Source organism: Rhinolophus sinicus, chromosome 17, assembly GCF_057876585.1.
Source record: "Rhinolophus sinicus isolate RSI-liver-muscle chromosome 17, RSI-T2T, whole genome shotgun sequence".
NCBI lineage: Eukaryota > Metazoa > Chordata > Mammalia > Chiroptera > Rhinolophidae > Rhinolophus > Rhinolophus sinicus.
In genome coordinates, this window is record NC_142517.1 from 1754030 (window position 1) to 1769680 (window position 15651).

General features: G+C 59.3%; 1 protein-coding gene across 3 annotated transcripts; it reads left to right on the plus strand.

The window, feature by feature from the left end:
• The first annotated feature begins 687 nt into the window (after window positions 1-687).
• Window positions 688-10275, plus strand: ICOSLG (inducible T cell costimulator ligand). 3 transcript variants are annotated; one of them, XM_019745771.3, is made up of 7 exons: window positions 688-840; window positions 2826-2875; window positions 3734-4081; window positions 4751-5050; window positions 6496-6660; window positions 7499-7533; window positions 8394-10275. In XM_019745771.3, exons 1-7 carry the CDS (start codon window positions 827-829, stop codon window positions 8412-8414), a joined length of 933 nt encoding a protein of 310 aa, XP_019601330.3. In that variant the 5' UTR covers window positions 688-826; the 3' UTR covers window positions 8415-10275. The 3 variants fall into 3 exon arrangements, with proteins under 3 accessions (XP_019601330.3, XP_019601329.3, XP_019601331.3); XM_019745770.3 differs by having other exon boundaries at window positions 7496-7533; window positions 8394-8556; XM_019745772.3 differs by lacking the exon at window positions 7499-7533.
• Window positions 10276-15651: the final 5376 nt, after the last annotated feature.

The following is a 15651-nucleotide window of genomic DNA, read 5'->3' on the forward strand; positions in this document are numbered from 1 at the left end:
GCGCTCCGCGGCTCTGCGTAGCGCTTCCTAGACCAGAAAGCGAGAATGCCAGGTCTCTCCCGCCCAGCAAAAATGAAATGGTTTCCACGCGGCGGGCTTCGCGGAGCCTGTAAGACGCCAATTTGCTGCGGACATTGTATCGGATCCACACTGTATCGGAGAGCAAAGCTGGGGGGCAGGAGGGGGAGACCTAGGGCTGCACTGTACAGTGGAGCCTGCCTGCCTCCCCTCCTTCCTTCCATTCATTCATTCGTTCCTCAAGAGCCGTGGATCCTTCACTAGGAAGAGCTGGAGGTCCCGAGGGAGGGAGGGAGGGAGGGAGGGAGCCTAGGGCAGGGACACTGGGCCGCAGGGGCCCGAGGGCGCAGCGGGCAGGAGCCGGGCGCTTTGGGGGAGCGACTTTCTGGGCGACACTGGGGTGCGATTAGCCTCCCACGGCCACTCCAGCCCCGCCAGCCCCCCCGCAGCGCCCCTGGACGCCCTCCTCTCTGATACCACACCCCTCCCCGCTTTCCGGCACACCTACAGCACCCAGACCCGCGGCTCTGCGCCCGTCTGGGCCCGACTGGCACCCGCCAAGGAAGGGCCAACCTTTCCGGAGGCTGCTGCAGGCTGCGCTTCGGAGGCGCCCCGCCCGCGGCTGGGGGTGGGGGGTGGGGACAGGGGCGGGGCGTGGGCGGGAACCGGAGTCCGCTCACAGCCCCGCGACGCCATTCACACTTAAAGCCTCAGAGGGGCGGCGGGCGCGCAGTTGGAGCTGGGCTCTCGCGCTCCGAGGTTTCCGGCGGCCCCAGGTCTCCCGCGCTCCGAGGTCTGCGCCACCACCATGAGGCTAAGAAGGTGAAAGGCGGCGGGACTGGCCCTGAGGGAGCCAGGGGAGGAGTGGAGGCGCCACAGACGGGAGTGGGGTCCTAGGTGGCACCCAGTGCGCCTGGCGGCTGCGGCCGGGGACCTGCTCACGTCGCGCACAGCGGCGGGGATCTGCGCGGAGGGTCGGCCGCCGGAAGCGGGGCGGCTCGGGGCGGGGCCGGGGGCGCGCTGACCTACCGGCCGCGGGCCTCTGCCTAGGCGCGGCGCGGGGAGGGCCAGACGGGGCGGGCGGCGCTGCGTGGGTGTGCCTGGGGGCGGGGTCCCTGCGAAGGGAAGGGAAGGGCGAAGCTGGAAGCGGAGAAGACCAGCGCGCTCACTACCCCTTCCTCCACTTGCCCCCACGCCCCCGCCCCCAGGGGAGTGCCCCGAGTTGGAAGAATGACGGATATGGTGGCACTGTACCAAGGGCACACTTAGGTACCTCAAAGGCTGGCTGGTGCCCACCGTTTAAGGACACGCCCCCTCCCATACCCCTGGGATTTCCCCCGCCCCCATCAGCAGAGCCACACTGGGGAAGGTGGAGTTGCGTGGGTCCAGCCCACCCGCCCCCGTCTCCCGCCAGCCTGAGGGGCGGACGACCACTTTACTCCTAGGTTTTTGCCAAAATACCACCTTCAGAGACGTTGTAGGGTTAACAGACTTTGCCTCCCTTGATAAACTGATGAGGAACCTGGTCCCCACCACACAGCCCCAGACCCTGCCCACACCTGGGTCCTAGGCCCAGTCTTCCCAGTTAGAAATATAGGTGGGTGGTTAAGACGGTTCTGTTTCCTCAAGAGAAAAAAAAAAAGTACAAGAATGCCACAGCCACCAGCCGTGGTCCTGTCTGACCCCAGGAAGAGTGGGCTGGGGCCCAGGCAGGGGTTGTGGGCCTGGGGGTGGGCGGGGGAATGTCTGACAGCAGGGTTGGAGGAGCAAGGGGGAGGGTACCGAGAGGCCCACAGGCAGGCAGCCCCCAGGAGGGAGCAAACTGTAGCCCCTGCGAAAGCCCAGAGTGTGCCTAGAGGTCTTGGGGAGGCCCTGACAGGCACTTGTTCCCTGGACCCTGAGCAGGGTGGGCTCCATGGGAGACAAATGGGGGCCACAGAGCGGTTTGTGCAGCTTTGTGTTTTAGAAGCTTGCTGTGGCTTGGGATTGGCTGGAGGGGTCAGGACTGGAGACAGGTTATCACAGCTGTCCCCACAAACAGGAATGTGGCCCCAACAGGGACAGTGGGAGAGGACAGGCCTACCTGCAGGCTGTGGCCTCTGGGGGGTGAGGGGGAGTCCCTGGTGGCAAGGAATGTGCCTCCATGCAGTCAGATGACAGCTGTCGGGCCAGGCAGGGGTCTCTGTGGGTCCAGAGCTCAGGGACACGGCATTCTGGGAGGGCTGCAGGAGAGGTTAGCTAGGCTGAAGCATGCAGGGTGCAAAGGCCTCCAGCCGAGTCTTGGGCACAGGGGGGCTTCACGCGCCGGCTGGGAGAATTCACCGGATTTGGTTTCAGAACGAGCAGATTCATACAGAGGGTAGTCCTGCAGCCCTGACTGCCGCTGGGCATCTTATATCTGTCTCCCCAAAATATAAATGAAGCTCTTGCTGTAAATACCCTGAAAGTGTTTTTTCTGATTTCATGCCGTTTCTTGGAATCCATCCCCTGCATGGCTAGGCCACTGAGGGTCGCAGGCTGTGGCCTTGGCGTGTCTCTCACTACCCTGTCAGGCTTGGGAGCTGGCTGGGTGCTGGGGCTGCAGGCCCCTCGGGACTTGCTGTGTGTGTGTGTGGGCCGGGGGGGGCTGGTCCTGGCTCCTCTCCCTGAATCAGCACAGGAGCCCTGGGCATGGCTGGCTGGGGACTAATCACATTTCTGTGTTGGTTGTAACCCTATCCGGCTCCTGCCCATGGAAGCAGCCTGCGCTGTGCCAGCTGAAAGGCTGCAGGAAGCAGGTCTCATCTGCCTTTCTGGTTTCTTTCCAGCCCTGCACCGTTCCTCCTGCTGTTCAGTGGCCTGCTGGCCGATACTCTTGGTAAGCTCCAGGGGGGCTGTGGGAGGGCCACTGTGAAAGGCCAGCGTCAGCAGGGTCCTCGCCACAGCCCTTCTTCCTTTTCCAGGGGCCCCTCTGACAGAGCTGAGCCCCCAAGCCTGGGTCATGTTGGGACTGAAGGTCACAAAGGGGACACTTGACCAGAGGCCGTAATCCTTGTTTGATCGTGGGTTAAGATAGCTGGCGTACACTTCCTCCCAGTCGTCTGTCCCAGATGAGCTGGGAGCTTGCTGTTCTCCGGTCCCTTTGCCCCAGTCAGCCCTGGGGAGCCCCCAAAGCCACCAGCTTCCAGAAGAGCAAGCAACAGCGATGCATACTACAGCTGAGACCGAGGCCAGCTGAGCCTTGCAGCCCCAAGGGTGGCAGGTCAGGGGCCACGGCCACTTTCACTGCAGGCATCTGAGAGGGCGTACCGATGGTAAAGCCACTCTGGACACATGACACAGGATAACGCTGTTGAGAAACTGATGTTTTCTTGTAAATGTCTGCATTTAAAAAAAACAAAACACCTTTTTCAATTTAAATATAAACTCCCAAGAAGTAGCAGAAAGAGTGCAGTGCGTCCTGGGCGTCCCGTGTCCCGGGCCCTACTTCTCCCAGCGTTAGCCGCTTACATATTAACAGGAAACCAGCACTAGACAATACATCATAGGAGCTTACCGCACATGTCCGAATTGTTAAAATACTGCGTTCCTGCACGGATCGTATGGAGACATTAGTCTTCTACTGAAATGAGTCAGAACTGGTGTTTGAGTCTTGCCACCAAGAAGCTGCCCCCAACCTTCCCAGAAGAACTTTGCAGGCTAGGAGGCAAATTTTGTACTTTTTGGATCATTGCAGATATTCAGCAAGAAGAAGTCAGAGCAATGGTGGGCAGTGACGTCACACTCAAATGCATTTACACCAAAGAAGATAGTCTTGATTTAAAGGACCTTTATGTTTATTGGCAAATCAGTGCTGCTGACAAACCAACAATCGTGACTTACTACCTGTCTACGAACAACTCCACGGGCCATCACGATAACCAGTACAAGGACCGGGCCAAGGTGTCACTGGACAGCATGCAACGGGGAGACTTCTCTCTGCGTCTGTACAACGTCACCCCCCAAGACGAAGCAAAGTACGACTGCCTGGTGTTTTTGAAACTTATTAAGATTTTGCATGTTGTGGTGACGCTGCACGTGGCAGGTAAGCGCGGTGACCCTGACAGCTGACCTCAGCCCAGCCTTATGGTTGGAGGAAGCATTAACAAGACGGTTTCTGGCTCATTCACCTGTTTTTCCCCGTGAAGGAAATCCCAGCCTCAATTTAGCGGGCTTCTGCTTAACTGCAAGAAGCTGAACTGGTGGAAAAGCCATTCGACTCATAAGCGAGGTTCCCGTACGCTGACCACCAGGTTCACAGAAGCACTTTTAATCTTGCTCTTTGCCTTGAACTGTCCGACTCAACTCAGATTACGTTTTAAAAATAAAATTAGGAGGGAATGCCATGAGGCACTAAAAGAGATCAGAGTTTAGGAAGAAAATCAAAGTCAACCAAGTAGCTCAGGGCACAGTTTAGTGCAGCGATATGCTGTGTCCCTTTGGGGTGAATTGCAAGCTCTCCATGTCACTAGATTCAAATGAGGCCGGCCTCCTTGGAGCAGGGAGTGGGGCCACTCACTGCCCCCGGGCTCAGTAACCCCCACAATTGGGGGTGAGTGGGGGGGCAACTCTTAGGCAGAACAGGGCCAGTGCCCGCTGCCCAGACCGCAGCGCCAGTCCAACCTCCCTGCCAGGGCAGGGGCACGACGGACGACCTCCTATCGCCTGGCCCTGGGCACCACGTGCCACTCACCGCCCTTCCCCTCCCTTGCAGCAAACTACAGCATGCCGGTGGTCAGCGCCCCCAGCAGCGGCCCCCAGGGCGAGGAGCTCACCATCACGTGCACATCCACGGACGGCTACCCCTGGCCCAACGTGTACTGGATCAACAAGACGGATAACAGTCTGCTGGACAAGGCGCTGCAGAACAGCACGGTGTCTCGGAACGCGCGGGGCCTGTACGACGTGGTCAGCGTCCTGAGGATCCGCTGGGCGCCCAACGTGAACATCGACTGCTGCATCGAGAACGTGCTCCTGCTTCAGAACCTGACTGTCAGCAGCCAGGCGGAGCCGGGTAAGGCCGCTGCCCCGACCCAAGGCTGTGGGCCTGGGGTGACTTGGCAGAGCCTCTCAGGCAGAAGACAGTCCCTACAAGGTGACCTGTCAGCGGCATCAGAATGGTTGCTAGAAGGGAGAGGAGAGGACAGTCCAGTGTGACGATGACATCACTGCCTCTGTGGGGCAGGCAGGGGGCTGGGTGCTCAGCACACCACCTGACTTAACCTTCACTCACGGGTCAGTTTGGTGGCCCATTTCACACACAAGGGACTGAGGCTCTGAAAAGTTGTGTGACATTTCAGAAGCCCCAGGACTAGGCCGCGACAACGTCAGGGTCGAAGCCCATGCCTGCACGGCCCCCACTTTGGGCATGTGCCCCTTCAGAAGACCGGGCCCCCCACGATAGGGGGCCTCCCTGTGGAAGGGGCACAGACTAGTGACTCCTTTGCGAGGCCACGGGCTATCTGTGTCCCTGTCACCAGTGTTGAGATGTGGGGTCTGTGGGCCCTGCCAGCTGCAGGAAACGGCTGCCCACGACATAATCTACGGGACCCAGGGCACAATGGACAGAAGTGCAGGGCTCCTTGTTCAGGACCTGGAAGAGACCAGGACGGTGACAGCACACCATGACGCCAAGCACAGGCCCCAGTCACAGGCCATGACGCTGGCCCTGACTGCCAGGGACTCCTGCTGGATGACTGGACACCCTCCTTCCCCAAATCAGGGTGCAGCCATGTGACTCAGTGGTCACGGTCCCTGAGTCTGAACAGACCAGGACAGGACTGTACCGAAAAGCCCGCCTCTGACCACTGCCTCCCGGCCAGCGACCTCCCTGGCAAGCAGCCTGGGCAGCAGACGGCGGAGACCGGAAGGTTCTCCCAGGGTGGTGCTGTCACCCCAGCTGCGCTGTGGGATGAGCTGGGAGCCTCAAAAGCCCCGGTGCTCAGAGCCTTTGGATCAGCATGTGGGGGGCAGGGGGGGCTGCTCATGGGGACGGCTTTCCTATGTGCTGACAGACAAGTCCTGGATGAGGTCCTGGCGGTGGCAGCACCACTCAGAGGCGGTGCTGAAGGCCACTGGACTGTCCACTTTAAAATGGTGAATTTCATGTTATGTGAATTTAGCCTCGATCTTTTTTTAAAAGTCAGCAAAAAAGCTAGAAAAGAATTATTTTAAGTTAGATGTGAAAAGCCAGGAAGAAGCTGTGCTTCCCGCTGCGCCCCTCTGCAGGTGCGGCCTTAGAAAGGGCGGGCTGCGTGTCACACGTGTCACAGGCGGTGGGAGGAGTGACACCTGGAAGAAAGCCTTCCTCTCCGTCAGCCTTGTATTTTAAAAATCACAAAATGCCGTCAGGGAAGCTCTTAGGAAGTAATACTCCCTGTAGTGCTTTCTTGTTCAGGACGAAAAGGCCCCTTTGTTCCCTACCCTGTAAGTCTCAGGTTATTTTCCTCTTTCTCGTAGAAACATTATCGGGAACCAAAGACAGCATCACCAAGGGTTTAGGTGACAACCCCGAGGGGCGGACCCGAGCCGTGGTGGCCGGGCTTGCGGTGCTGGGCGTGGCTGTGGCGGTGGCCGCAGGCTGGGTGTGCAGGAGCAGGTGTCCACGCCACGGGACGTACGCAGGTACCGGGCGGTGTGGGCGGGTGGGCGGCGTTTACTTGGTGGGAGTGAGTGTTCTTGCCTTTCTCAAAATATTGAAATGCTCGGCGCAGAGTTGGTTTCGTTTGAAGTGTGGTTTTAATAGCCTTGCAGCTCTGCCGAAGCTCCCGGTGTGGCTGCTGGGGCTCCACTTTCCCGATACCGGCTCCCAGGTCTGGGGCGGGAAGGACAGACTCCAAATCAGATGGAGTTCATTTCTGGGGAAGCTAAACTGCCTTCAGTCCTAACAAGGCTGTCTGTTGAATTCCTGCCCAACTCATAGATGGACCCCGAAAGCCTGGATTTTGAGCGAGTACTGACAAGTAGCAGAACTCACATGGGGGCAGAAAAGCCCAGAGCCTGGGCACAAGGCAGTTTCCCCAGGTGGGCAGGTGTCGGCACAGGACCTAACCACGAAGCGGGGGGTCTTCCTGGGCCCCCAAGAGGGTGGGGGCAAAGTACGTGCCCACCCCAGGTGAGCCAGGGTAGGGAGTGTGCCCATAGCAGGGCCTTTCCTGGCAGAAGTGCCCACGTGCCACCTGGCGTTTCCGGTGTGTTGTCCATCATCTCAGAAGCACTGCCCAACCCCACGCCCTGCTGCCCGTCGGCCAGGCTGCGGAGGGCGCCTGAGTCGGGGGCACAGGGCGTCTCACACGCTCCCCACACTTCCTCCCAGAAAGTGTCTTCCCAGAAGCAGGGTGGCCTGGGAGCCCCTCGCCATGAGTGCGTTCCCGCCCCGAGCACTCAGGCCACTGGGGTCTTTACAGTGGCCCCTCCCCACGCTTTGCCGCCTGCCCTGAGCGCTTCTGGTTTGTTCCAGCAGGTGCCCAGCTGCAAGGCCGGAGCTGGAGCTCACTGGTGAGTTTGCCAAGAGGGCAGGAGGCTCGGGGACAAAGTGTGTCGGTCACCTGGGCCTGGGCGGCTTGGCAGCCACTTCCTCTGTGCTTGCCATCTGGCACGAGCTGTACTTGGTGACCAGGACGGAAATGCTTCCATTTTCCGAGACACTGAAACCCCCAGTGAAGGCACTTCCCATTGGCTACCTCCGGCATGTAGCTCTGTCCGTGTGGATACTTGCTGACATTGGCTCACGGAATTTTCCAAACACACACAGAAGCAGAGAGACTAGGACAATGACTGTGGCCCCACCGAGCCCCCACTGTCCATCACTGCCTCCCCCACACAGGGGCCCCTCACACTGAGTCCTGCGTAATAGAATAGCGCCCTGGGTTCCCTGGGGAAGGGGAGTACCCCACAGGTTCGTGAGCAAAGCTTCATGTGATTCCCCTCTCAATTTGGGAAAAACATTCCCCCACAGTCTCGAGTTTCCCACCGACACGTGCCTCTGGCTGTGAGGGGCTTTGCAGTCAGGCCAGCCCTCACGTGACACTTTAGGCAAATGACCGCACCTCTCCGAGCCTCATTTCCCCACTGATGGGAAGGGGTCATCCGGGGGAGGGTGTACCCTGGCGCCCAGAGCAGCCACCGTGAGTGGGCCCACCTGAGTAACAGGTCGCTTGACTGGCTGCAGGAGATGCACTCCGGGGGCCCCAAAACCTGGGCCTGCCTCGTCTCAGCCAAACGAAGCTGTTTGCAGGCAGCTGTCTTCAAACCCTTTGTTTCACCATCCTGAGTCTTGAGAAAATCAGTCTCTTTGCCTCCAAAATGAGATGTGCAGGTACAGTGTTTCACATCCCCCTCCCTTCTTTCCTCCCAAGGCCATGCGTGACGAGAACTGACCACCCAGGATGTGGACAGGGCTTCCGCAAGATGCCACCAACAGGGACATCACACGGCAGCTTGAAAACTGACTTGGGCAGACTGGTAGCAAAGGGAGGCCCTCGGTCCCCACCTGCAACATTACCAAGGTGTTCACGGACATGTGCCTCTGGCTGTCGGGGACATGCAGGGGCTTCCCCCCGGGTGAATGTGCCAGGTGCTGCCCTGGTCCTGGAGTGAAGCCCTGAAAGGGCCAGCAGTTCTGGGACACATCTGCCTCCAACTGAGCGGGAGTGCCACCTTTGCTGCCAGTCACGCAGCAGAAAGGGGCCTGGAGACGGCTCCTCCCCCAGCACCCCCAGCTCTTCTCAGCACCCAGACCAGCTGTGGCGAGGTGTTCTGAGAGCCGAGGGCGGGCGCTGGCCACAGAGTGAAGGTGGCCACACTCTTCGGACACGACCTCTGCTGGGTGGAGGTCCATCGCGGGTTTTGGAGGGTCCCCGTGATTGTGCACGGGTCTGTGTGTGCACGCACCCAAATGCAGGAAATGGTTACCACTGGAAGACTCCAGGATTGGCTTTCCTCCGGCACATTCACAAGGCTGGGAAGGAAGCCCGGCCTTGTCTGTTGTGGTGAAAAGCTAGGTTTCCCTCCTGCAGAAGCACAGTGGAGTTTCGAGAGAAGGCGTGCTGCTGGGAATGGAGAACACGCGTTTCCAGTGGACACGGGCTTGGAGAGGCGAGCACCCAAGTCCTTCAAATGGGGCCGTGGTGTGGATGGAGAGGGCATTCCGGGGGCGTGGCGCAGCGATTCCCTGGAGTGTAGGGTGGGCAGCTCCTTGCCACCCTGCATGGCACCTCCTGCCTGGCCACCCCGGGGACCTGCATGGTGTGATGAAGAGTCCGATGGAGACCTCAACTCAAACGCCGGGTTCCTCAGAGCCCTCCAGCCCCCCCACCCCCCGGTGATGGGAGATGGACAGTGGCCCTGGCCCTCCCTGGGCGGTTTCCATGGTGTTGCCTGGGATGAATTGAGTAGTTCAGTGTTTTCAGAAGGTTCTGCCAAGGAGTCTGCCAGGTAACCCAGATGTGCACACCCAGGAAAACAGGCCTGTGGTTCCACCATGGTCACTCGGCACTGATGGGCCCCAGACCCTGACTTGGAGCAGAAGTGACCACCAGTCTCCATGGTGAAGCACGTTCACACTTCGTACAAGAAATCGTTCGTTTGTCTTTGCGGCCAAAAGCCCTCAGATGGCTTTCAGCTGAGTGTGATGAGGGGCCCACACAGACTTTTAACATGAAAGCATTAGAAGACGCGTATCGGTCGTCCCTACAAGGACAGAAGGCTCACTAACTGGTACCTGGAGCCAAGCAGCACTGGGGTGCGGGAGAAGGGTGCAGTGCCCATCCTCTGAGCCCGAGAGCCTGGGCTCAGGGTCCCCTCCCGCCCCCCAGCCACACCCAGGCAGGATGGGGCAGCCACGTGGGGGCTGAGTCTGGTTGCAGCTTTTCCTACCAGGCGCCAGTGTCCTCAGGGAGGTGGCCGGGGCTGGCTCTCCTGTGTCTAGCATTTGCCCTGGGCTGGGGGAGGCCGTCCCACAGCCCCTCCTCCCACTGTGCTGACCTGGAGCTGGGGCTCCCGAGGGGAGGGCCGAGGGCCGAGGCCATGCTCTCCAGGCGCGGTGCCTGCTGGGCCCTCAGACCCTCAGCCACAGCGTGGCAGCCCCTCCCTGGCCTCCGGGAGGCAGCACGCATCCCCATCCTCAGCTTGCACTGGTACCACCCACCCCCTGCAGTCCGACTGTGGACTGGCTGAATGCCTCTGTTTGACCTCGGGTCCTGCAAACTCGATGTGAGAGAATACACGATGCAAGCTTTGTCCAGTGCTTGGTCAGCTCAGCTCGTCCTCATAGCAGGTCTGGGGCCCCTGCCTCGCCCTGTCAGTTCTCCCCCGGGGGGATCTCTGTCCCCCAGGGGACACTGAGCGAGACCTGGAGACATTTGAGTTGCCCTGTGGGTTGCTATTGGCCTTCGATGGGCAGAAGGCGGGGACACTGCTAAACTCCAAAGGCACCAGGGCCACTGCAGAAAAGTGTCCAGTGTGAGGGTGGGTCCTTGCCCTCCCAGGTCACTCTCGCCTCCCACCCCCATCTGCACTGGTCTCAGGAGGAGACACAGATTCACAGCAAATCCCAGGGGTTCCAGGTTGGGGCTGTCAACCTCCTCACCCAGCACAGTCGCTGGGGCTTGACGCCCTCCCTCCAGGCTGGGGTCTGCCCATCTCATCGCGCTCAGAGTCGGCCGGGTGGGCACAAGAACCTGGCCCTACTGTGGGGGTCAGTGCTGTTGGTGCCCGTAGCTCCTGCACATAGTAGGTGAGACCAAGGCTAGTGACAGGGTGACTGATCCCGGGGGCAGGAGGACAGGAAGGAAGCAGCTGCCTGAGTGACCTGAGCCCTCACTGCTCCCTGCGCCTGTTTCCTCTCCTGTAAGGCAAGGTGGCTGCAACCAAATTCTGCAGCTTGGACACTTACTGTGGCCGTGGCCACTATAGCCAGTCCGTTCTGCCCCACCCGGGCAGGCAGCTGGGGCTTTACAACACAGCCCTGGCCTGGGTCCAAGACGCTGGTCAGGGCAGCAGCCGGCTGCTCTGGGTCCCCTGGCCCCACGGCAGTGCATCTCAGCTTTATTTCCTTACAGAGAGCACAACTGCCCCCGAGACGGCAGCCATCTTATCTGACCTGGGAGATTCTATCCTTGGTGACTGACCACCCCCTCCCCCCATACACACACAGCCCAGAGGTCATCAGTGGCTGAAGGGGGGCAGTCTTAGCCCCTCCCCTGTGGTCTTCCTGGCTCACAGCAGCCTCTGCCTACCCTGTCCCCCTGCACCACCCCACGGTCAAAGGCTCCTGAGGACTGGGTCTGGGCCAGGAGCTGGCCAAGGTCGTCACTTCCTTCCTCCCTCAGCTCCGTGGCCCCCATGCCCTCCCTGCCCCCACCCTGGTCTGAGCATAGGGCCCTGCCCTCCCCTGGGAGTGTGACTCATGTCTCTAAGTCACTCAGTCCCTGACCCTGTGTCTGTCTTTCTACAACAGGTGCCAGAGCCACTAGGAGCAGCTGACCAGGAAAGGGGAGTGGGGGTTCCCCATTCCCCAGGCAGGGACTAGCTGTGAAGGGAGAGTGGTCTGCCAGGAGGCAGTGGGGGTCTGTATGCTGAGAGGCACCTGCTCGCCTACGTGAGGGAGCCGGTTTGTCACGTTTCTAATGTCCCAAATGAACTGACAGGGACCAGGGGACAGCCAGGACTCCTGCTCTCAGCACGTCCAGCGTGAGTCCCCCGCTCACCGTCTCCCTGACCCCAGGAAGTGACCAGGAGATGACAGGAACAAACACCGTGATTTGGCAAAATGCAACCTGAGGGCGCTGCCAGGCCCAGGACCCCAGGACTGCGACAGGGAGGGCCTCTGTGTGGGGGTCTGCAGAGGATGGGGGCACACCACGCTGCTGAGAGGGTCCTGGGCGGCTCAGAACAACAGAAGTCCATTGTCCCCCACTCTGCAGGCCGGAGGTCCAGACCCAGGTGTGGGCAGGGCTGGTTCCCTCGGGGGCTGAGGCAGGGCCTTTCGATGTCTCCTCCAGCCGTGCGAGACTTGAGGTGACCCTTGGTGTGGGGCTTCTGTCCTCCGCTGATAAGGACACCAGTCATTGCATTTAGGGCCCGGCCTAACCCAGGGTGACCTCAGCTTAACTAGTTCCATCTGCGGAGACCCTATATCTAATAAGGCCATATTCGGAGTCTCCAGGACATGAATTCTGGGGACCCTGTTGAACCCACTACAGCCCTAAGAAGAGGAGAGGAAGACGGAGAGATGGGGATGGTTGGCAGAAGGGAGGCCAGGGACCCGGACGCAGGCCTGCAGCCTGGCTGACGTCCAGACCTCACTCGGACACACTCCCAGCTCTGTGCCGACCTTTGGGTTCTCTGCTCCACGTGACGACTGCACAGACGGACGGCCCCATTCACACCTGCTGCGGGGACTGTGTGCCCCATGCCAGGCCCGCCTGTGGCCCAGCCCCACCCCGTGGCAGGAGTCCACGATTTCCACTGCACAGGGCTCTGGCCCGTGTCATCTCACCGTGATCTGGTTCAGCCAGTCTCTAACAGTGGGGACTCAGGTCGGGTGCAGGCAACATCTGAGCCTGTGAGGGTGGCCGGGAGGAAGCAGGCTTGTCTCGGCAAGCCAGCACAGCAGCCTGCAAAGGGGCAGCCCCAGCCAGCCCAGAACCCCCTCCTCTGGGCCCTCCTTGGGGCCCACGCCCCCTCCCCGCTAAGTCAGGCCCCTTTAGGTGCACGGGCAGCTTGACAGGACGGGCACTCTGTGGCAAGATCTCGGGGGGGCCGGAGGAAGCTGTGGACGGAGGACCAGGCTGGCGGACAGGGGACTCAGCGGCCAACCCTGGACATGTGACGGGGAAGACACAATGTGTGGCCCAGACCCCCAGTGAGGGGTGATGAGAGGCCGGTTCAGGCCCAGGAACTGCCAGAGCCGAGAGCCAGCACGTCGTCCCATTTAACCCTAAACACTGGCACTGCCCTTGGTGCCGGCCCACCCTCCCCACCGCCATCACAGCAAACCCTTCTTGTAAGGCCCGGGGCCAGCGGCCGACCTTGGCCCAGACAGAAGAGTCACTGATCGGATACCCTTCAGACTCCAAAGTCACGAGAGTTTCGAGCCACACTTTAGTTCTTAGGGGGAGGGGAAATCAGGTTTTAAAAAGATCACTTCCTGAAAAGAAGCGGGGAGGAGTGTGGATACGTTGTAGAGCCTTGAACCTGACCAGTTTCTTTCATTGAACTGTGAGTGGAGCATAGCAATCTGAGGGGGGCCAGAACTGTCACACGTCTTGGGGGACAGGCCTGGCCAGCCATGAAGAGTGCATTTGGGTCTAGGATGTCTAAACTTTGAAGATACAGCGATTTGTGCCCTAAAAGTGGTGCAATCTGTGTAGGGGGCCCCATAACTGGGCAACACCTGAGAAGAGCTTGAGGGGTCTCCCCTGCAAGGCTGTCAGGCCAGGGCGACACACACACTGGAGGGTGGCCTGCCACCACCACGTAGGGGCCTGTGGGCTCTGATCCCGCTCCCAGCTGCCCAGTGTGCACGGGAGCCCGTCAGGAACTTGCACGCTGCTCTCAGCGCTGGTCGTGCAGGGCTGTTTGCACAGACTTATCCAGCATCTGACTTCTGGAAAAGGCCATTTATCCCTACAGCCACATCAGAATCCTGCAAAATTTTCATTTTTATAACTGTGACGGGCCAGCCGCCACAGTTATCAAATTTTCATTTTTATAACTGTGACGGGCCAGCCGCCACGAGTCGATGGGTTCCCGAATGGGGGAGTGGGAATGAATAAAAGACACTCTCACATATGATGGCGATCGTGGACTTCAGTGATCCTGAAGACACTAAGTTTATTTTACTGCTCCCATATAAGCAGTTTGAGCACGTGCAAGTATGTATTAACATAACAAATGTAAATTCTTTAGCTTTCACATAGAGGATACAAAATTCACCGAAACTCTCACAAGTAATTATCTTATCAATTGCCCTGATAGGCATCAGCCTTCTGTGTCTGGGAATGGGCCGCTCCCACCAAATTCCTCAGCAGCTTACAAGCTCAAGCTCCCCTCAGGTGCAGGCAGAGACAATTGCCTCAGGGGGAGGAAACAGGTAGCATAAACCGAGCCATTCTGTAAAGCTCAGAGTTTCCTGTAACCATGGCTCCCCACAATAACTGACCGGGTTCTCTGTTATCTTCCAATAAAACCTACCCTCGTGAAAAAGGAGAAACTTCTGTGAGCCTCAGCAGACCCGTTTGTGAAGGAGGGGAGTTCATGTCACCGTCTGAGTTTAACGCATCCTCGGCGGGGCCAGGCAGGGATGGGACAGTCAAGGAAGGGAAGGAGCCAGGCTGGCGGGGTCAGGGGCTGGGGTCAGGATGGCGACAGAAGGCCTGCATTTTGTGTTTCAAAGGATAGTGACATCTCGCAACTTGGTGGGGGGGGGGGGGGGCTTGTTTGTAAACATTACTTATTGGTGGAACAAACCCAGGACTCCCTCACCCTCTACAATAAAGCATCCAGACAAAGTACTATAACGTGCAACAGTCAGGGGCACAGCAAAAGGATCCTGAATTCCAGGGCCCAGATCTGGGGCACCCACAGTGAGAGGGGCCCAGGGCGAGAGGGGCCCATGGTGAGGGTGTGCCCTTGGGAAAGGGGGGCCCCTGGCAAGAGGCACCCACAGTGGGAGGGGCCCAGGGGGAGAGGGGAACCATTCATACCCTGAGGAAGGGTTGTTCTGGAGGGTTTTCATCATAAATCCTGACACACACAAGGCAGAACTAGTGGCCTCAGCCTCAGTGTTCCGGTTCAAGGCTTCCTTGAGGTCACAGATTTATAGCCGGCGTCCTGCCTGGAAGTGGCTTCCCTCATCCTCGGAGAGAGCTGAGGCTGCCCACACGGAACTAAGTCCTGTGTGAGCATTTGCTTCCAGGCCAGGGTTCCAGGCTTGGGCAACCACTGTGCTGAGCCTCAGGACAGATGTGGGGGTGTGGGGGCTGCTCCACAGCCCTCCAACTGTCTTGCATGGTCCAGTCCGTGTGGCCTGAGGCGTCTCTGGAGAGAGCTTCAGCCAATAGCCGCAGGGAAAACGGCAATAAAACCCACCCCCTTAGAGGAAAAAGCAACAGACTGTTAGTTAAAATTACCTCCCAAATGTCCTCTCTGCCTTCAGGGCACAAAAGAGGAAGTGACTCTTTTGTAGCCCAAGAAGCAAAGTCGGAAAAGACTCTTAAGCATGTAGGTTCCCCAAATCTGGCCCTGCTTTCCTTCCAGAACCAAGGTATGAAGGCAGCTTGATGGCCATGGCTGGGCCAGGGCCAGAGACAGAGGGGCCAGCCAGGCTCCTGCACCTCGCTGTGGGGCCAGGGGACTCAGCCCCTTTTCAAAACGCAGGTGGTGCCCAGCGGGGGGGGGGGGTCTCCGTGAGGACAAATGTGAAGGGTGTGTGGTGTGTTGGAAAATGACAATGCTACAGGACGTTAGGTATGGTTCATCACCACCACCCTGTCCCTCCTGGACCAGCTTCCTCCGTGGGCGTGGGGGCCTGCCATCTGTGAGTGGGGGCAGAATTTTCAGATGCTGGAATGTGCTTGGGGGGGGGGAGAGCCAGACACTGTCCAGCCCACA

What these genes read in the sequence shown, in the direction of transcription:
- ICOSLG (XM_019745770.3), top strand. An exon ending in ACGCCACGGGACGTACGCAG is followed by an intron (nt 6,661 to 7,495) that starts GTACCGGGCGGT and finishes GGTTTGTTCCAG; the next exon opens with CAGGTGCCCAGCTGCAAGGC. An exon ending in GCCGGAGCTGGAGCTCACTG is followed by an intron (nt 7,534 to 8,393) that starts GTGAGTTTGCCA and finishes TTTCCTCCCAAG; the next exon opens with GCCATGCGTGACGAGAACTG.